Raw genomic sequence first — 23144 nt, forward strand, 5'->3', positions numbered from 1 at the left:
AAAACACCATTTGCAAATGTACAGAAAGTTTTGAATGTTTAAAACTTCAAAGTTCATCCTAAAGGAGAAAGTGCAAATCCTCTTTGACGTTCGACTCCCCCTGGATATGTGTGTGTGTATTTCTGAGACTGTCCTGGCAGAAGCAGGCAACTCGTACCTTTCAGCCAATCAGAAGAGAGCTGTATTTAATGAAACCCACTCTGCGCTCCTTTTGCACAGTCTGTTCCTCTCCAGCATGGCGAATGGAGAGATGCGCAGGCTTCAAGCGAGAACTATTAAATTCCCTGACTTTCACTGATTAAACCTAATTTACATTATATCTAATGAATGTAAACAGGCTGTTGTTGTGCTTTAGTTGCCTAATATGTAAAATGTACCCTATCGTTTAGAGATACATATATGAATATAAGCATTTTAAATGATTCTCATGAGTTTATTTTTTCTTTAATAAGCTAGAAACAATAAAAATTGACAATTAAAATATGACAGGGCGACGCAGTGGCGTAGTAGGTAGTGCTGACGCCTCACAGCAAGAAGGTCGCTGGTTCGAACCTCAGCTCAGTTGGCGTTTCTGTGTGGAGTTTGCATGTTCTCCCTGCCTTCGCGTGGGTTTCCTCCGGGTGCTCCGGTTTTCCCCACAGTCCAAAGACATGCGGTACAGGTGAATTGGGTAGGCTAAATTGTCCGTAGTGTATGAATGTGTGTGTGGATGTTTCCCAAAGATGGGTTGCGGCTGGAAGGGCATCCGCTGCGTAAAAACTTGCTGGATAAGTTGGCGGTTCAATCCGCCAGGGCGACCCCGGATTAATAAAGTGACTAAGCCGACAAGAAAATGAATGAATGAAAATATGACAACATAATCTAAGAGTTTATTTGCTTACCACAGGCTGTAGTGAACTCATCTCCTTTTTTCAGAAGGTGAAAATCGAGCAGAAATTGTGCTGAAACCCCTGTAGTCTGAGCTGTAGGCTCTATTTGACTGGATTTGATTGACTGAGGCAACAGCTCTGAACACAAAACTAAAGTGCTGTCTAATTGAACATTCTGATTTGCTGGTGGTCGAGAACATTATAGCCTAAGTAATTAAATAAATGAGTAGGCTTTTGTCAAAGCGTTATGATATATTCAATTGGTTGACCTTTTTTTCAGCATTTGATTTTGGTAGTGTCGTGTGTTCTGTAATGCCTAGTTCAGACTGTGTGATTTTAGTCCTGATTTTCGCTCGCGGACAGGTTTTGAGAAATCGCCGACAAATGCCTGAAATCACAGGCAAATCGCTGCTCGTGCACATGAGTGACACAGCCTACAGCCTGACACGCCTACAGCCAATGAGAGAGCAGCGTTTACTTGTGTGTGTGTGTGTGTGTGTGTGTGTGTGTGTGTGTGTGTGTGTGTGTGTGTGTGTGTGTGTGTCTGTCTATACCTGCTGCAGGCCAGCGGGAGGCTGGGGGTGTCACGTTTAGCGTGATCAAAACAATAACAAAAACGGAAACAAAAGGTTGCGGATCCAAGTGCAGATTTTAATGATAAAATAGTGCAGAAGCAGTGACAAATCCAAAAATCCGAAAGAGCAAAGTAACAAATAAACAACCAAACAAGAAACTAAGGCAAATAAACACGAACTAGACATTAGCAGGACACAAGAACAAGATCAAGAACAATAACTCGATATACAAGACTTACTGGGCAACTTGACAAGGAAGACAAACGACGCCATGACAAACACCGGTGGAATGATGGAATATATAGTCCGGATAATCAACAGAAATGGAGACAGCTGTGAGTGGCAGATCAGTGTAAGTGTTCCAGTGTATGCGCGAGGTAAGTATGGAGTTGTAGTGTTTTGTGACGCTGTAGTTCCTTCTGAGTCCTGTTGAACTACAGCGCCCTCAGGTGGTCACGGACAGTTGTGACAGAGGGAGGAGTTAAAAGCGCTCTTTTTCGGTTTATTTGGACGCACAAAATGGAGGTAAAACTAGTGGAGGTTTGACAGGACTCAAAAGCAACCGTGTCTGTTTGACGTTTCATACAGAAAGAAATGAGTTTATTATCAACGTTGAGGAGAAATAGCTAATTCCCTTTAAACCCAGATGAGCAAATATGTACATTTTCTACCCCAGGGGTTTTCAAAGTGTGAGGCGTGCCTCCCCTGGGGGGCGCCAGAGCATGTCAGGGGAGGCGCGGGAAAAAATGTTATATAATAAAAATATAATTATTAAGTTTAATTATTATATGTATTTTTTTAAAACGTTTTAAGTAAACAAAGCTAAAAAAAAAAAAACGTTAAAAATAAGAAAACGTTTTTTACCCAGAAGGCCATAGCTGTGAATTCACTTCTGTTTGGCAAGCCCGCCATTACAGGTATATGCCTGCTAATCATGTTGCTAATGCAATGAATCAGTTTCTGAGACCCCCGATTCAAAGCCTTCAAGTTCAGGGCTTAAACCCAAAAGACGACGATATGATGATCAGTATCTGAGTTTAGGATTTACGTGGACAGGACCAGCTGTGTGGTTTGACAGACCACGACCTTTATGTGTGGTTTGTCAAGATATTTTGGCTAATGACAGCATGAGACCCGCTAAACTTCAGCGACACCTTGAAACCAAGCATGATGAGATAGCGAGAAAACCTCCAGAATTTGTGTGTGTGTGTGTGTGTGAGTGTGTGTGTGTGTGTGTGTGTGTGTGTGTGTGTGTGTGTGTGTGTGTGTGTGTGTGTGTGTGTGTGTGTGCGTGTGTGTGTGCGTGCGTGCGTGCGTGCGTGCGTGCGTGCGTGCGTGCGTGCGTGCGTGCGTGCGTGCGTGCGTGCGTGCGTGCGTGCGTGCGTGCGTGAGTGTGTGTGTGTGTGTGCATGTTTGGGAGGAGGGGGGCGCCAATGGATAAGTTGTGTCAAAAGGGAGGCCCACTGTCTTAGACTTTGAAAAACCCTGTTCTACCCCATTAAAGGCTTCTTTCTCATTATGTAGTCAATAACAAAAGATATACTTCGTGTTTTTGGCTGTGAGACGTAGTTTGTAAGAAATGGTCGGTGATTCTTCCTATAGTAAAGTCATGCAATGTGAAAGTCCCTGTCGCCGATCCATCTTGCAGTGTAAACAAATCAGCGACGAAACGCTAGCACAGATAATCATGCAGTGTGAAAACGTCTGTGACACGACGACTTTAAAAATCATGCAGTCTGAACTCGGCATTAGTTTCAGTTTTGCTTTGGCCTACGTGGATGCATGGGAGGAATGAGCCACTCTTTTCCTTATAACTTTTACTTAACGTCTTGAACAACGCAGATAGACAGTTCACTCACACAGTACAAGTGGCATAAACACAGCCTACACGCTGTTCCTGTTTGGTGCTGTTGCTCTGGCACAGAACGGCAGCTTTTCCTACCGTGCGATGAGCATGTGCGCAACAAATATAGCCTGTTTACATTCATTAGATATAATGTAAATTAGGTTTAATCAGTGAAAGTCAGGGAATTTAATAGTTCTCGCTTGAAGTCTGCGCATCTCTCCATTCGCCATGCTGGAGAGGAACAGACTGTGCAAAAGGAGCGCAGAGTGGGTTTCATTAAATACAGCTCTCTTCTGATTGGCTGAAAGGTACGAGTTGCCTGCTTCTGCCAGGACAGTCTCAGAAATACACACACACATATCCAGGGGGAGTCGAACGTCAAAGAGGATTTGCACTTTCTCCTTCAGGATGAACTTGGAAGTTTTAAACATTCAAAACTTTCTGTACATTTGCAAATGGTGTTTTGCATTAGCGAAACGTTTTTATGAAAATGTATTTTTATTTTGTGCACGTGAATTGTTTTTGTGAATATAAACAAATATTTTACGCACGTGAATTTGGTTTTATGCACGGGAATTTGGCTACGCACGTTTACTTTTGCGTGAATTTCTTTTGAGACTTATCTGACTCCATAGTTATCTGTTGTTTGGAAGAGTGTACTTCCATTATGATGCTGTCGTGTTCATACTTGCATTATATAATGAGTGGCATAACTAGATTTTTAAAGCACAATAATATTGTATTGTTCATGTTAGTAAATACTGTACATGAACTTCTGAAATCGAATAAAGTGTGACCCAAAAATTTGATGCAAGAGCTGGTGAAAATGAGCTTATTAGATCAAAATGTATCCACAATAATGTTTCCCTTCAATGAGCCTCTCTTATTTTCTCTCTCTCTCTCCTCCAGAAAGCAAAGTTGGGAATGAAGATATGAGCCAGAGGATGCAGGACTCTCTCAGCTCTCGTTTTCCATCTGTCAACCTTTCGCACACAAGCGCCGCTTCAGTGTTACTGCTGCCGAACGAACACACAGGAGGTGAATGTGATGCACATATCAAGACGTTTGCTCCTGTTCACTGTACATACTGGAGGACTTGAACAAGCAATATCATCCCAAAACAAATCTGATGTATTTTTAATAGGCGAGAAAAGGAGAGCAATCTGAAAACGTGCAGCCGACGTGTCTTGATCTGAACTGATATCAGCACCGATCGCCGAAAGCTTTTAAATCTTACACACTAGTTAGTGCAGTCCTCTAGTCTTGACCCTGGTTAGCATATTCAAAGCACACACACACACACACATAGTCGTCCTACAGGACCTAAAAGAGACACTTCAGAATGTACAGTGTGAAGCAGGCCGTATGGATGTGTCTCAAATGGTGAACGTTCAGGAAAACCGACTCAGTGTTTTTGTGAAATTATGCAAGATTGTGTCCTTGTTTTGCTGCATCTACACACACACACACACACACACACACACAGATTCACGTAATGTATTTAAACATGTTTGTTTTTTTAATTAATGTAAATGATATTAACATCTTTCTGTAGCATTCTGGTTTGTTTTTAGCATGTCCGTGTCGGAGGTGTGGATGGACGTCTGCGCTCCATGTGCAATAACTGTTTGTATATGAACGTTTTGAGCAGAGTGTAATTTATGTAAAATAAAAGGATTAATAAATTCAGACATTTTCATTTATTTGATTTGAGCTTTACTTGAGCGTGTGACGCACTTCACTGATCTCTCTTAATTGATCTCATTTCAAGAGTTCACACTTAGCTGATGAGTGATTATAAAACCTGTTTGCCGTGCTGTCCGTGGAGAGAGCCCTGAGCTTATAAGATCCTCGAGCCCGGGACTCCAGTTTGAAGGGCGAGAAGATAGTTTGAGCTCAGGTAGATCTGGAGAACTCCTCTGCTGTAGTAGCTAATGAACAGAAAGTGATCGCTCTTAAGAGATAACTACTGTACTTACTAGGAGCATGTCTATGGTGCCAATTTGGATTAGTCAATTAACTTAAGTTGCATGTTTTTGGATCGTGGGAGGAAACCGGGGAACCCGGGGGAAACCCACATGAGCATGGGGAGAACGTGAAACCTCCGCACAGAAATGTTGGCTTGCTTGGTAAGGACTAAAAACCAGTGATGTTCTTACCTGTGAGGCAACAGTGCTAACCACTGGGCCACCGTGCCACCCATCTAGCAAAGGAGGAGGAGTAGGGGTGGATGGGGGGATTCTTCAAAATGAAGATGGCTGTGATATGGAACTTTGGGTATTTATAGTGGCTTATGAACCGTTTGATTAATCAAATAAAATAATGCGGGACCAGCCGCATCATGGAATTCTGACTTCTTTTTTGGAATTCTGTGTTTACGTCATGGAATTCTGACTTTTGTGGAATTCTGGGTTTATATCATGGAATTCAGATTTTTTTTTTTTTTTTTTTTTTTTTTTTTTTTTTTTTTTTGGAACTCTCAATATTTTTTTGGTATTCTGAGTTGAAATCATGGAATTCTGATTTTTTCTTTTTGGAATTCTGATTTTTTCTTTTTGGAATTCTGACTTTAAATCAAGGAATTCTAACTTTGGAATTCTGACCCTTTTTGCATTTCTGTGTTTACATGATGGAATTTTGACTTAGAATTCCAAAAAGGTTTCAGAATTCCTAAGTTAGAATTCCTTGATTTAAAGTCAGAATTCCAAAAAAAAAAAAAAAAAAGTCAGAATTCCATGATTTCAACTCAGAATACCAAAAAAGTATTCAGAGTTCCAAAAAACTCTGGGGGGGGGGGGTATTCTGACCCCTTTTTTGTAATTCTGTGTTTACATCATGGAATTCTGATTTATTTATTTATTTATTTTTTGGAATTCTGATTTTAAATCATGGAATTCTGACTTCTTTTTTGGAATTCTGTGTTTACGTCATGGAATTCTGACTTTTGTGGAATTCTGGGTTTATATCATGGAATTCAGATTTTTTTTTTTTTTTTTTTTTTTTTTTTTTTTTTTTTTTGGAACTCCGAATACTTTTTTGGTATTCTGAGTTGAAATCATGGAATACTAACTTTGGAATTCTGACCCTTTTTGGATTTCTGTGTTTACATTATGGAGGTCTGACTTCTGTTTTGGAATTCTGTGTTTACATCATGGAATTTTGACTTTTTTTAGAATTCTGACTTTAAATCATGGAATTCTAACTTAGAATTAGGGAGAGATTTCCGAGTTGAAATTATGGAATTTTACCTTTGAAATTCTGACCCCTTTTTTGGAATTCTGTTTACATCGTGGAATTCAGATTTTTTTATTTATTTATTTATTTTTAAATTCTGATTTTAAATCATGGAATTCTGACTTTTTTGGAAGTCTGACTTTTTTGGAACTCTGATTTTAAACAATGGAATTCTGACTTTTTTGGAAGTCTAACTTTTTTGGAACTCTGATTTTAAACAATGGAATTCTGACTTTTTTGGAATTCTGACTTCTTTTTTGGAATTCTGACTTTAAATCATGGAATTCTAACTTAGAATTAGGGAGAGATTTCCGAGTTGAAATTATGGAATTTTACCTTTGAAATTCTGACCCCTTTTTTGGAATTCTGTTTACATTGTGGAATTCGGATTTTTTATTTATTTTTTTATTTTTTTTTAATTCTGATTTGAAATCATGGAATTCTGACTTTTTTGGAACTCTGATTTTAAATAATGGAATTCTGACTTTTTTGGAATTCTGACTTTTTTTTGGAACTCTGACTTTAAATCAGGGAATTCTAACTTTGGAATTTTGACCCTTTTTTGAATTCTGAGTTGAAATCGTGGAATTCTGACTTTTTTGGGGAATTCTAAGTTATAATTATGCAATTTTAACTTTGAAATTATGACCCTTTTTTGGAATTTTGTGTTTATGTCATGGAATTCTGACTTCTTTTTTAGAATTCTGTGTTTACGTCATGGAATTTAGTTTTTTTTTTTGGAAACTCTGAATACTGTTTTGGAATTCTGAGTTGAAATTATGGAACTGACATTTTTCGAATTCTGATTTAAATCATGGAAAATCAAATCATTCTGACTGCTTTTTTGAAATTCTGTTTACATCATAGAATACTGACTTTGTTATTTTTTGTTATTTTATTATGTTTTTATTTTTTGTATTTACTCGATTCTAACTTTTGTTTTTCTTGGAATCCCCAGAGCCTGTAGTCTGTGTTTGGACTCACAGTAAGATGACAGTAAAAGACAACAGTAAAACTCAATAGTTTAATATAGATATCAGGTATCTCTCTACATATATAATATCTTCCTGTACCATATTTGTATAGAATCTCTAGGATCAGTCTAGTTATGCATGTGTTGTGGTAATCAGTCTTTGTGGTCCAGCATTTGTAACTCCTCTGGAATGAGTTGTGTGTTTACAGGAGCCGAGCGTTCACAGTCCTTCAGCTCTGGTTAGCAGCAGCAGCATCTACAGAAAGACCTCGGTGTGTGTTTGTCACTGTTTCCCCGACTCGGACACGCTCACAGACATGCAGCGGCACTGCTTGATGCGCTGGATCTTGCGGTATCGGACCGGCGGCTGCAGGTCTGGACAGTCCAGCTCTACAGTGAGGCTGGTGAAGCGCTGCGGCCTGCAGAATGCACAGGACTGGAAGGACTCCTGCTCCTTCTTGACGTGCCGTGGGATGTAGAAGGAGTTGCATTGGCCGTAGCAGAAGCGGTTGATGACGGTGCGGCTCCTGCAGCCCTCCTGGCTGACCGTCTGCCGCAACGGCTGCGTCTTACACCAGTCGCTCTTCAGGTACTTCTTTTCGGTCACCACCAGCGCTTCCTGGCTGGAGGCGAGCACTTCTTGTTTGCGCGTGCGGCGGTCAGAGGTGTTGGAGCTGGTTTTGTAGGGTGATGGGACGGAGCTTTGTGGGCGGTTCTTGCGGGCGGCGGAGACCACACACAGAGCGCCAGCCAACAGCAGACACAGCGCCACCTTACTGCTCATCCTGGAACACAGAGAGCAGACATCACACAGCTGACTGAACCTTGATCACACCTGTGAGTACAAGTTTTGATGTAGTAGAATGTGTGTATGGGTATTTTCCAGTACTGGGTTGCAGCTGCAAGGGCATCCGCTGTGTAAAACATATTCTAGAATAGTTGGCGGTTCATTCCGCTGTGGGGACCCCTGATAAATAAGCGACTAAGCCAAAGGAAAATGAATGACTGTACATCTGAATCTGAATGTGTTGAGTTTTGTTGTGCTCCAGGACGATATGACTTGAGTACAGATCTGAGGATTGTGGAGCTCAGAGTAACAGCAGCTCATGACCTTCACACACACACACACACACACACACACACCTGATCAATCCACTTAACCAGCTAATGCTCTGAGCTGAGACAGGCAGTGTGTGTGTGTGTAAACCAGCTTTACTTCAACGCCAGGATTACACACACACACACTTTACCGAGATTCACTTCACTGATTCAACATGATTCAGTGTTCACTTGTGTTTGATTCATTCATTCTGTATGAGAGTTCTGGGGACTGATTCACAGTTGCAGGTGTTCTGAAACACACACACACACACACACACACAGATGTTCTCAGACTCATTCATGCGCATACATACACACCTATTCACTCTCTCTCGCACACACACTCACAGTAACAGGCATACAGGTGACGCAGTGGGGCAGTGCTGTTGCCTCACAGCAAAAAAAGGTCGCTGGTTCGAGCATCGGCTGGCTCAGTTGGCATTTCTGTGTGGAGTTTGCATGTTCTCCCTGCGTTCACGTGGGTTTCCTCCAAGTGCTCTGGTTTCCCCCACAGTCAAAACACATTAGGTACAGGTGAATTGAGACACATGCAAACACTCACACAACACACACTTCTTCACATGCGTTTACACACATACGCACTCTCACTATAGACTTAAACCACAAGAGTCTGATTCCTCGTCTGTGGATGAATTGGAGTTAATTAATCTTTAATGCAACATTCCTGACCACTAAATCAGCTCATTCATTCATTCACTGAGGAAGTGACTTTCACTCAATCTCACAATCAAAACATCATGAAACTGAATACTGAAGCGGATCAATGCATTACAAATATATCCATCCATACAGTTGTAAGTACAATTACTGTCACTTATGAACAAATACATGTGTCACTAAATAAAAGTGTAAACCTCTTTAAAAATAAACAGTACAATGATGAAATTTTCTAAATGCTAAAAAATGATTTTAGTTCATGTTTCTTGATCATATCATGACTGCAGTAATGATGCTGAAAATACACTACCTGACTAAAGTCTTATCTGAGTTTTAGGAAGAATAACTTCCTAAAGTGTCTTATATGAAAGGTAAAGGCCTCTAGATGACGCTTATTTGAGCACAATAAAATCTGATCATGCCTTTAATGATTTGATTAGGACAGTAAGGTCTGACTCTGCTTAGACTAAAGTCTCATCACTGAACAGAAATAATGTCCAGTATAGAATATAAAGTCCTGCTGCAGTGGAGACAGAATGAATATTGTGTCTGACTCCATGATGAGCTTGGAGGACTGCATCCATACATCTCTGACATGACTCACATCACTGATTAATAAAGTCATCTGGAATGAAGAAGAAAGCCTTCCTGCAGGACTCCCAGAGTTCATCAAGACTCTTTGTGTTCATCTTCAACGCCTCCTCCTTCATCTTACCCCAGACATGCTCAATAATGTTCATGTCTGGTGACTGGGCTGCCCAATCCTTGAGCACTTTGACCTTCTTTGCTTTCAGCAGCTTTGAAGTATGAGCAGGAGCGCTATCCTGCTGGAGAATTGTCCCTCTCCTGTGGTTTGTAATGTAATGGGCAGCACAAATGTCTTGATCTCTCAGGCTGTTGATGTTGATCATCCACTCTGCAGATCTCTCACACACCCACATACTGAATGAACCCCAAACCATGATTTCTCCTTCACCAAGCTTGACTGATATCTGTGAGAATCTTGGCTCCATACTGGTTCCAGTAGGTCTTCTGCAGTATTGGTGATGATTGGGATGCAGATTAACAGATGATCAGAGAAATCCACCTTCTGACACTTTTCCAAATGATCAAGTAGAAGTCAAGTTATTATGTGTTGCTCTTACAAATGAGATCAAGACAAGACTTTTGTCAGGCAGTGTACAGCTTTACATTACAGATATAAATTACACTATACTATATTATAATATAAACATTCTGTATATTTTATATACTATATAAAGCATCTGTAACACTTCGCAATTCACACTATTTCAAATACAATAACTAACATTACTAGCTTAATAAACTGCTAATTATCTGTTTATTAATAGTTAATAAGCTAGAAGTTATTGGGTTTAGGTTTTCGGTATGATTGTAGATGCAGAATAAGAGCATGCTTTATATTTATATCTTAATATTAGGCGGGTAATAAGCATAGTTTAGTCACCTAAACTAAAGCATCATCTATTTAAATTGTACAAGTCTTTCATTAATTGCATTAGTGAATTAACCTCAGACTAATATATATTGAGTGATTTAAACTCACGCTGCTGTATTATTATATTCCCCCTGCATCTGTCAATAGTTGTCTGTTCTGTGCTGAAGTAATGTCTCGGGGCGATTGTTCACCGTTTCCTGTGAAGACAGGAAGTGGCGGATTATGTTTAATTTGTCAGGCGAGAGCGAGCGAATGATCCGTCAATCACTGCGGACATCTTTAGCACAGATGTGGCGTCGCCGGAAGGAAAAACAAATGAGACTGATTCATTCCCATAAAGGAAATATTTAGAGAGCGGCTGGTTCCCCCACGATCTGCAGTTCAGCAAACCACGGAGAAACCATAAATCTGAAGAGCCTGAACTCAAACTCTGATCTGTGTGTTGCTCAAGACGCTCGCGCTGAAGATTCATGAGCCTCTCAGACAGGATTCTCGTCTCTGAGGAGCCAAAAGATCCTCTGTGTTTGGAGGAGGTTTCAGTTCTGTGCAGAAGGACACTAGTGTTGTCACTGAATGTGTTTGATCTGTTATTATTCCCTCTCTTGAGCATCTGTCTGCGCTCCCAAAGAGTGTCTCACACCTCCAAAAGCCACCGTGTTCATTGTGTTTGGTCTTCGTCTTCTAAGGTGCAAGAGAATAAAAAACACCAAAGTGTCTTCTCTCAACGCATGAAAGTACACTTCTCTGTCTGATATTTGGTGCAAGTTTATCAGGAAGTGCTGATTCTGTTCTCTTCTGTTTCTCATTGGATGGAAACGCTGCTTTATTCACTAATGTTTGATGCCATATAGAGGTGTCACGATTTAGATTTTTAATCAAAATCGATCAAAATTTATGCTCAATTTCGATTATCGAATCAAAAAATAGAATCGTCGATGCTGCCACGCCCCCATGTCACGTCAGCTTAGCTTGCCAAGCGGGAAAAAAACAGGCTTGTTGAAGTGCTTGCAGAAGCAGGAGACCCGTCGACAGAGCTTAAACCCTCTCCTCTTTCAATGAAGTCGCCGGTGTGGAAGCATTTTGGATTTCCAGTGAGTTATGTTGACAACGTTCGTGTTGTCGACAAAAAAAACCACAGTTTTGCAAGCTCTGCTATGTACGTATTAGGGTACGTCCGTTAGACAACACCGGCATCGCGATCCTCCGCCCGCCCCCGTTGCAAATCCGCTCGCGAAAAGTACACACTCAGGCCCTGTTTACACTGTCTTTGTTTTTAAATGGCATTTTAGAACGACAACGATTTGACATCCACAGTGGCGTGTAGCATTTCTGAGCAGCCCTCCTTCCTCTCTACCTCTGAAAATGCACATCACATGACCACACAGACACAGACGCACACACAGCCATGCGCTCGAGACAGCAGGTCCAGGCAGTCAGAGGACTGCTTCAATCTTTCACTCACTTGTACTTAGTCATTTTAGCGAACACCTCAGATACTGTTGGCTGGTTCCTGTTGGTTGTGCGTCTTTTTTACCGACGCCATTATAACGACACAGATCACTGCCTATTCACGAGTCCCGCAGAAAAAGTGATTGACAGGTGGTAATTATGCGTGTATCTTGCCTTTCTTCATTTACTGTATGATTTGTTTTTGGGTATAACAAAGACCATGCAGGTCAGGTGGTTTAAACGGTAGGCTACAAATAATTAATTGGTCATTAATTAATTATTCATAATCGAATCGTGCCTTTAGAATCGAAAATGTAAGCGAATCGAGGATTTGGAGGATCGTGACACCCTTAATGCCATAAAGAGCCAAAAGATCCTCTGTGTTTGGAAGAGGTCTCAGTACTGTGCAGAAGGCCACTAGTGTTTTCATCAAATGTGTTCATTCTATTATTCTTAGTCTCGAGCGTCTGTCTGCACTCCCATCTCACGCCTCCAAAAGCCCCCGCACTCTGCGCTTCAACTCTGTCGTCTGAGGTGCAACTAATTTATTAGAGGAGAACAAACACCAGTGGAGAATCCCAACAGTGCAGCACACGACACTCCTCTGGCTGATGTTTGGTGCAAGTTTATCAGGAAGTGCTGATTCTATTTTATTAAGTTTCTCTTTGGATAAAAATGCTGCTCTGCGTTTATTTTGAACAACTAAGCAGGAAGAACTTTTTATCCGATGAGATAAAATGTTCATAAACTACAATGTAAACACATTTACTGAATACACTCCAGCATAGGCATCATTACAGTAATGTGATTTAGTTTTATCAGATGATTTGACGGATATAAATGTGTGTGTGAGGGTCTTTGTGTCAGTAATGGTCTGCAGCTATTATTATTCCCTTCAGAACTGTCTTTAGCATCTGTCTGCGCTCCTGTCTTACGCCTCCAAAAGCCACCGCATTCACCACGTTCATTGCGTTTAGTCTTCGTCTTCTGAGGCGCAACTTATTTATTAGAGAGGAACAAACACCACAGTGAAGAATCCCAACCGTGCAGCAAACTCCACTCCTCTGACTATTTGGTGCTTCTCAGGAGGTTTCTCAGGAAGGGAGAATTGTTTCTCATTGGATTAAAATACTGCTTTATTCACAAATGTTTGAAGCCATAATCAAAATCTAATTCTGGATGGAATCTGAAGTAATGCTGGCCAAAAATCAGCTTTATTTCACAGATATAAATTACACTTTACTTTATATTCACATAGCAAACAGCTATTTTAAATTCTATTAATATTTCACCATTTTTACTGTATTTTTGGACCAAATACAGTACTGTGCAAAAGTCTTAGACCACTAGTAAAGTGTCATTTATATCTGTGATATAAAGCTGATTTTATTAGCAACATTATTCCAGTTTCCATCCAAAGATGTGAATTAGACTTTGATTATGCCTTCAAAAGTTAGTGTATAATGCAGCGTTTTTATTCAATAAGAAACAAAAGAGAACACAACCATCCCTTCCTAAAAAACTAGAGCGGTGTAGTTTGCTGCACTGTTGGTATTCTTCACTGTGGTGTTTGTTCTCCTCTAATAAATAAGTTGCGCCTCAGAACAAATGCAATAAATGTGGTGAATGCGGTGGCTTTTGGAGGCGTAAGACAGGAGCGCAGACAGATGCTCAAGACAGTTCTGGAGGGAATAATAATATAATAATAATAATACTGAAGCACTGTGATGATGGACTGACGGAGCGCTGAGGCCTGTTACAATCAGCACAGCAGCATCTCACGTCTGCAACAATGGAAAGCTGGAAACATGGAGAGCTGCAGACCAACATTAATGGGTAACACTTTACAATAAGGTTCATTAGTTAATGCATTTACTAACATGAACTAATCATGAACAACACATGCACAGCATTTATTAATCATAATTAAACATTTACTAATGCATTATTGACATATAAACTTATGCTGGTTAGCATCAGTTAATGCAGAGGTTCTCAAAGTGGGGGTCGGGACCCCCCGAGGGGTCGCGGGACAATGAAGGGGGGGTCGCCTGGTGATTTATAAAAATCAATTAATTTTTATGAAATCTTAAGACTTACTGTATTTTATCAATAACCTACTGAAGAGAAAAAATTTGTCGCTTATAGTTACTATAAACTATATAGTTACTATAGTAGCTTATAGTTACTAGTTCTATTGGATTGCGACTTCTCGGGTAATTACATTATACTAAAGACACAGCAATACTGTCAGATGCAGCAGATTTTGTAACACCAGGTTAAACTTTCTAGCCCAGAAACAGCACTGACATACATAAAAAAAAAACAAAGAATAGACTTGGGTCTATTGGTGTGTTTGTGCGCATCATTGCATACAAGGTTTCTGTATTTATAACCACCACCTCAGAGAATATTGGGGGTCACGAGTCACTGGCATTGACATTTTGGGGGTTGCGGGCTGAAAAGTTTGGGAACCCCTGAGTTAATGCACCGTGAGTTAGCATGAACTCACAATGAACAACTGTATTTTCATTAACTAATGTTAACTAACATGAACAAATACTGTAGTGGATGTATTGTTCATTGTTTGTTCATGTTAGTAAATGCATTAAGTAACATTAACTAATGAACCTTATTGTAAAGTGTTACCCATTAATGACGTCTGACAAAAACTAAATCACATCACGCAGAATGATGAAGCGCATGCTGGAGTTTATTCAGTAAATGTGCTAACTTAGTTAATGTTAGCTCTTGAAAGTACAGTGGTTCATTGTTAGTTGTTTACTCACAGTGCATTAAGTAATGTTAACAAGCATGAATTTGGATATCAATAATGCATTAGTAATTGTTGAACAATCATTAATAAATGCTGTATAGCTATTATTCCTTATAAGTTCATGTTAGTAAATACATGAACTAATGAAAGCGTATTATAAAGTGTGATCAAAAATTTATATGCAATTATTTTGGAAACTTAATGTATATTTGTGACCCTGGACCACCAGAACTGGCTTTATGATGCATGGGTATATTTTTATACGTGTTAAAGTTATTGATTATTCTTATATGCCAAAAGTCATTAGGATATTAAGTAAAGATAATCTTCCATGAAGACATTTAACAGATATCCTAAAAATATCCAAACTCAACTTCTGACTAGTGATATGCATTGATAAATATTTCAATTAGACCACTTTATTAATATTTAGATTTTGTTGAACCTTCAGATACTTCATTTTCTCTCTTTCTCATTATAAACCATATATTAATCAATTAAAGCGTATTTATTTAACTCAATTTTAAAAACACCCTATTTTTGTTTTTTTTTAACTTTGTCTTTATTGACGTTAATCAGCTTAATAAACTTTATTTTCAATTTGACTTCTAATAAAACTAATAATTTCCAGAGTTTTTCCAAAATAATGCATCAGAGTTGAGAAATGTTCTCCTGAACTTGTTGTTTATGGTGAATTATTGGTCTCGTACAGGGCCGGAGTGGGACTCCTTTTCAGCCCTGGAGTTTCAAGCCTCAGACCGGCCCACCTCACTTCACGACTGACTGTATTATAATAAGGTCATTTCCAATTCAGTTTCTAATTACACTATCACGTCTTTTATTTTTTAATTTTTTTGAGAAAACAGCTGCTTTACAACTTCAAATGTTCAACAACCCTAACAGTATTATATGTCTTAACAATAAAAATGAAAAAAATAAAATACTAAGGTGAGGATCAAACCCCGGTCGGCAACGTCGTAACCTAACGTGCTAACCACTGGACCACAACAGCTGTACATTAATAGTAGACTCATCTAAGTTATATCATCATTAACCTGCAGGCTGAGAAAAATAGATAAAAAGAGCAGAGCTGCGGTAAAATAATGAATAAGAAGACTGTGGTCAAGTAAATAAATTAAATAATTAATTTAAAAAGTGTGACTGCTGAGAGCAACAGATTCTGGAGCTAGGGACACCGGCCCTCACGGCCAAAAACGAACCGGCCCACCGGGAATTCTCCCGGTCCTCCTGATTAGCCAATCCGGGCCTGGTCTCGTATTATGAGTGACTGAACAGATGTTGTGTGTCGGAGAGCTGAATGAGGGGTCAACAAAGGTCATGCAGAAAAAGGAAAGGTCGTGAACTTAGTGAATGCTGACGGGAAGGTCACAGGAAGTGACACCAGGACTTAAATAGCTCACTAAATATATGTCTAAAGACTGATTCTGATTGCACAGAGCACATTTATATCAAATGACAAGTTCTCACAATTAGTGTATTAAAATAAGCTGTTTGGCTGAGCCTCCGATTGGCTGCTGTGTAAAATCAGCATCATGTGATCAAACAGTCGAATAATGATGACACTGACATGTTTACTCAAATACACTTACATAAATATAAAAAAAGTGACAGTAAAGATGTTTTATTTGTGTTAAAATGTTAATTATTAGTTTTGCAAACTTTAACTTAAACCTTTTAGCTGAATTTAATTAACTTCTCTAGTGATCCCTGCTTACATTAATCAAACTGACTACAGATATTAAGCAGCATCAATTTTTACAAGACTAAATATGAGTTAATATGAAGGCGGCGGGAATTTTTACAGTGACAAAAGTGTCAACAACTGACTAAATATATTAGGGCAGCTTACATTTTTACAACTCTGAAAATTAAAGGCGTTTAATTTCCACAAAAATATTAAGCAGCACAATGATTTTCAGCACTGATGATGATAATCAGAAATGATCTTGATCGAATTCTACTATACTGACTAGAGTAATGTTGCTGAAAATTCAGCTTTACATCACAGATATTAATGACATTTAAGAGAGACTCACATAGAAAACTATTTGCTATTTTGAATTGTAGTCTGATTTCACAGTTTTCAGTGTCTTTATGATCAGACAAATGCAGTGTTGGAGAACAGACGAGACCCTGAACCGCTCACTCATATAGTGCAATTTCAGAGACATACTGAGTTCACGAGTATGAGTCAAACTGTTTGATTCATAATTAACATTTTCTGAATTTATAATCCGATTATGACACTGATTCTGACTGTTCATGATCTGCTCTTTGATTTCTTCTCTCTCTGCAGCATTTTACCCAGTTCATAATCCATCTGTGATATATAATATATAATCATATAAAGAGTCATTTCTCACTGTGTTTGGGTTCATATGACCAATTCAGTTGGGAAATTGGAGTAATAAACATCACACTTTATATTGGTCACTAAATAGTTGACTTATAGTGCACTGTAAAAAACATCTGTTAATAAGCAGTTTCCGCATTTTATTTGCAGTCGTGAATTGCATGATGGGATGTTGATCTCTGCTCTGTTGACTTTTAATGTTGAAAGATCAACTCTACAGTTTAACAAAGTGACTTTGACTTACATTTTAGTAGTTTAAAATAATAATAATAACAATAATAAATACAGCTGCAAGCAGCAATTAAGGGGCCAAGCACTTTTGGCCAAAAGGTGGCGCTGCTCCTGAAGTTTTTAAGTACTTTCAGGACATGTGGTTGAAGATGCATACCATGTTTTGTAATGATATGTGAATGTGTTGGTAAAATATAGCATTTTTGGCCAAAAATCGTAATGGGTGACGCACAAAATGGCTGACCTGTGTAAATCAGACATCATTCAACTCGACATGCTCTGCCGGATGTAATGAGACCAGTTTTATGAGTTTCGGACGAACAGTTGAGACGTCATAAGCCAAAAAGCAAGTTTTTGTATCTCCGGACCACTAGGGGGCAGTGCGCCGAAACTCAGCATATAACCTCAAACCCTAGTTGTCATAATACACACCAAGTTTGGTGTGAATCGGTGAATGCGTTACGGAGATATCGTCTCAAGTCCATTTTCGCAAGTCCTACGTTAAATTTGATCGCAAGTTAAACGAAAACGGTTGGTCTAATCAACTTGAATTCTTGAAAGACAACTTGAAAGTTACTTGAAATAACTTTTGGTTGGCATGATCTGTAGATCATGTGATTAAATTTTGGTGAAAATCGGAGGAATGGCCTAGGACGAGTTCGATCAAATAGGCTTTTCGAAAAATATAAAAATAGCGCGGAAAAATTCATGACGGAAAATGGTGCGTTTGAATCGGACTGAGCCAAGGAATCAGAGGGAAAAATTACTTTGATTGTAGCCCATTCGGTTCAAAAGTTATCATGATAAACATACGTGAAAGTTTAGACAAGTGGTGGCGCTAGAGAGTTTGATTTTGAGACTTCATATTTGGTCTGATTAATGTTAATACTGTCCTCTATCATTGTGCCAAATTATACAACTTTCCCGCATACGCCTATATGGGCTGCCATTCAAATCTGGCGGAAGAAACGGAAGAAGAAGAAGGAAGAATAATAATAATATAATAGGACCCCTAACGGATCCAATAGGTGCCTACGCAACTACGGTGCTTGGCCCCTAATAATAATGTTTAAGAAATAATATCTATAAAGATAAGTCTGTAAAATAACAGAGAAATTGCTGCAGTTTTTGTAACGTAATATACAACACCAACCCAGACAATATAGCACTGCAGAATATTAAACATGTTCATAAAAGTCACTTTTTTCAAACTTGTTTAGGTTAAAAGTTGTTGGAAGAAGAATCAAGATCCCATAATGCAATTCAAAAGCAGAAATTACCAGGGAAAAATAAAAACATGACTCACTTATGCATATTGTTTACAGTGTAGTAGTAAAACTCCCTCAATGTGACCTAAAGTTGCATTTAAAAAATGTATTCCAATCATATTTAAAGTATTTAAGAAAATCAAATGCCTGTATATTTAAACTGTTATACTTCTGTCAATTTGATCCATTTTTTTCTGGTGATGTATGACAAAAATATTATATTAAGTAATATATTAAATATTTCACGCGTGCCGTTTCTCAATGGAGCAATTTGCTCAAACGTAATGTCTTTAATAATATTTCTAATAACTGAATTTAATTTCTCTTTGTCATGATGACAGCACATTTAAAGGCCTAAAGTAACTGGGTTACGTCATATAGTATATATACACACATTTTAAAGATGATGATACGCCACAATAAAACTCTAGAAACATGTTCCTACTGTACACCGTAAATAATGCTGTGTTCCACACAATTCCTTCATGGTTTGGTTTACTTAATTATTTCTACAAATTAAAGTGGACAGCATAAGTTGTCCCCAAAAAATTGGGTTCTTTGAGTCTTCAGCTCATGTTAAGTGTATAACTTTTACAAGCAACAACAATTATTATTATTATTTGAGTGTATTAAAGTGATTGTGTCCTATTCAAATAATTATTCACTCATTTTCCTTCAGCTTAGTCCCTTTATTTATCAGGGGTCACCACAGTGGAATGAACAGCCAACTAATCAAGCATATGTTTCACATAGCAGATGCCCTTCCAGCTGCAACCCAGTACTGGGAAATACTCATTCACATACACACTCATAGACACGGCCAATTTAGTTTATCAGTTCCCTTATAGCGCATGTGTTTGGACTGTGGGGGAAACCGGAGCACCCAGTGGAAAACCACGCCAACACGGGGAGAACATGCAAACTCCACACAGAAACACCAACTGACACAGCCGGGACTCAAACCAGCGACCTTCTTGCAGTAAGGCCAGTGCTAACCACTGAAGTAAACCTATGTGTGAGAATGTGTGGACTTCTGGGTTGCAGCTAAGAGGGCATCCGCTGTGTAAAATATATGCTGAAATAGTTGGTGGTTCATTCTGCTGTGGTGACCTCTGATAAAAAGGGGCTAAGCTGAAGGAACATGAATGAATATTCAAGAAAATGAAATGCTTCTATATTTAAACTGTTATACTTCTGTCAATTTGATCCATTTTTTCTGGTGATGTGTGACAAAAACGATTATATTAATAATGATGTTTAATATTTCAGACATGATATTTCTCAACTGAGACATTCAGTGCATTTCTCAGCATATTTTTAGACGTAATATCTTTAATAACTCACTCATTTCTAATAACTAATTAGTTTTCTCTTCACCATGATGACAGCACATTGTATTTCCGCTAACACTCATTCACATACACACTCATAGACACGGCCAATTTAGTTTATCAGTTCCCTTATAGCGCATGTGTTTGGACTGTGGGGGAAACCGGAGCACCCAGTGGAAAACCACGCCAACACAGGGAGAACATGCAAACTCCACACAGAAACACCAACTGACACAGCCGGGACTCGAACCAGCGACCTTCTTGCAGTAAGGCCAGAGTGCTAACCACTGTAGTAAATGTGTGAATGTGTTTCCCAGCTAGAAGGGCATCCGCTGTATAAAACATATGCTGGAATAGTTGGTGGTTCATTCTGCTGTGGTGACCACTGATAAATAAAGGACTAAGCTGAAGGAAAATGAATGACTATTCAAGAAAATGAAGTGCTTCTATATTTAAACTGTTATACTTCTGTCAATTTGATCCGTTTTTCTGATGATGTGTGACAATAAATATTATATTAATAATGATGTTTAATATTTCTTGCATGCTATTTTCATTCAGTGCATTTCTCAGCATATTTTTAGACATGATATCTTTAATAACTCACTCATTTCTAATAACTAATTAGTTTTCTCTTCACCATGATGACAGCACATTGTACTTCCGCTACTAGTGTACTTGTATTCAGCTTAAGGTGACATTTAAAGACTTAAAGTAACTAGGTAATGTCATATAGCACACACACACACACACACACATTTTTAGGGAGATTTTACACCGTGACTACACTGTAAATAATTTTAGGTTCCACACAATCCCTTCATGTTGTCCCAATACAAACTGATTAAGTGAACTGAATTGTTTTGACAAGTTAAAGTGGACTGAATTGAGTCGCTTCAGCTCATTTTAAATGTATAACTTGAACAAGCAGCAAGAATTATAATTTCTGTTGAGTGTATTAAAGTAATTGTGTCCAATTCAGATAATTGTTCAATCATTTTCCTTCAGCTTAGTCCCTTATTTATCAGTGATCCCCACAGTGTAAGGAACCGCCAACTATTCCGGCATACACACTCGTACACTACAGCTAATTTAGTTCATCAATTCACCTATAGCGCATGTGTTTGCACCCACGCCAACGCGGGGAGAACATGCAAACTCCATACAGAAACACCAACTGACACAGCCGGGACTCGAACCAGCGACCTTCTTGCAGTAAGGCCAGAGTGCTAACCACTGTAGTAAATGTGTGAATGTGTTTCCCAGCTAGAAGGGCATCCGCTGTATAAAACATATGCTGGAATAGTTGGTGGTTCATTCTGCTGTGGTGACCACTGATAAATAAAGGACTAAGCTGAAGGAAAATGAATGACTATTCAAGAAAATGAAGTGCTTCTATATTTAAACTGTTATACTTCTGTCAATTTGATCCGTTTTTCTGATGATGTGTGACAATAAATATTATATTAATAATGATGTTTAATATTTCTTGCATGCTATTTTCATTCAGTGCATTTCTCAGCATATTTTTAGACATGATATCTTTAATAACTCACTCATTTCTAATAACTAATTAGTTTTCTCTTCACCATGATGACAGCACATTGTACTTCCGCTACTAGTGTACTTGTATTCAGCTTAAGGTGACATTTAAAGACTTAAAGTAACTAGGTTATGTCATATAGTACACACACACACACACACACATTTTTAGGGAGATTTTACACCGTGACTACACTGTAAATAATTTTAGGTTCCACACAATCCCTTCATGTTGTCCCAATACAAACTGATTAAGTGAACTGAATTGTTTTGACAAGTTAAAGTGGACTGAATTGAGTCGCTTCAGCTCATTTTAAATGTATAACTTGAACAAGCAGCAAGAATTATAATTTCTGTTGAGTGTATTAAAGTAATTGTGTCCAATTCAGATAATTGTTCAATCATTTTCCTTCAGCTTAGTCCCTTATTTATCAGTGATCCCCACAGTGTAAGGAACCGCCAACTATTCCGGCATACACACTCGTACACTACAGCTAATTTAGTTCATCAATTCACCTATAGCGCATGTGTTTGCACCCACGCCAACGCGGGGAGAACATGCAAACTCCATACAGAAACATCAACTGACCCAATCGGGACTCGAACCAGCGACCTTCTTGCTGTGAGGCTGCACTGCTGACCACTGAGCCACCGTGCTGCAGACTCCAATATTGATAACAACGCTTAATATATTTAATAGCACTGCATGACCAAGTGATTCAGTGAAGTCAGAGCGCTCAGTAGACACAACGCTGGTGTAAATCTGCAGAGCAGCCGCTGATCCTCTGCTTCATCAGACCAATAATCCATTCATTACTGCAGTTCTGCTTCTACAGTGTGTGTGTGTGTGTTAGTGTGTGTGTTCAACACGCAGAAATCAGAAACGCAGATTAGAGCCTGGTAAATCCTCAGTGCTGGTGCGAGAGCTCACCGAGAGCTCAAACAGCCGTAATCCACTCAAACACACACCTGACCTGTGTGTGTGTGTGTGTGTGTGTGTGTGTGTGTGTGAGAGAGACTCACCTGCTGGAGTGTGTGCTCAGACACTGATGAAGGTGATGATGATGAAGAAGCCCATGGATGTTCAGCCGCTGAGAGTCTTCAGTGTGTCTGACTGAGAGTTTGACCTCTGACGGACTCTATAAATCTGTGTGTGTGTGTGTGTGTCTGCTGCTTCTTCTGCGTCTCTCGCATGTGGATCTGATCAAACTGCCAGCTTTCTATTGGCTCCGATCAGCAAACAAATCATGCCACAACTCTCTCACTCACACACACACACACACACACACACACACACACACTCTCTCTCTCTCTCTCTCTCTGAAACACACACTTACTTGCTCCCTCACTCTCTCTGAAAGGCACACACATGCTTTCTCTCACTCTGAAATACACACACATTCTGTCCCTCTCTCTGAAACACACACACACACGCATG

At 39.1% G+C, this 23144-nt stretch overlaps 2 protein-coding genes across 8 annotated transcripts in view; one reads left to right on the top strand and one right to left on the bottom strand.

The window, feature by feature from the left end:
- The window catches only part of fmn2b (formin 2b), a 103598-nt gene extending 93812 nt beyond the window's left edge, over positions 1-9786 (top strand). For 6 of the 7 annotated variants that reach the window (XM_073918948.1, XM_073918949.1, XM_009306990.5 and 3 more), the window contains one exon: positions 4200-4987. In XM_073918948.1, coding sequence (XP_073775049.1) covers positions 4200-4226 — 27 coding nt within the window. In that variant the 3' untranslated portion in view covers positions 4227-4987. Of the gene's footprint in view, positions 1-4199; positions 4988-9653 lie in introns of those variants that run through there. The other variant, XR_012388256.1, reaches the window with a different exon arrangement.
- On the bottom strand, positions 7535-22851 carry grem2b (gremlin 2, DAN family BMP antagonist b). The gene is given in 2 exon segments (NM_001017704.1): positions 7535-8282; positions 22730-22851. A coding segment is annotated over 1 exon segment (501 nt). The 5' UTR covers position 8282; positions 22730-22851; the 3' UTR covers positions 7535-7780.
- Positions 22852-23144: the final 293 nt, after the last annotated feature.

The sequence above is a fragment of the Danio rerio genome, chromosome 12 (assembly GCF_049306965.1).
Source record: "Danio rerio strain Tuebingen ecotype United States chromosome 12, GRCz12tu, whole genome shotgun sequence".
Classification (NCBI taxonomy): domain Eukaryota; kingdom Metazoa; phylum Chordata; class Actinopteri; order Cypriniformes; family Danionidae; genus Danio; species Danio rerio.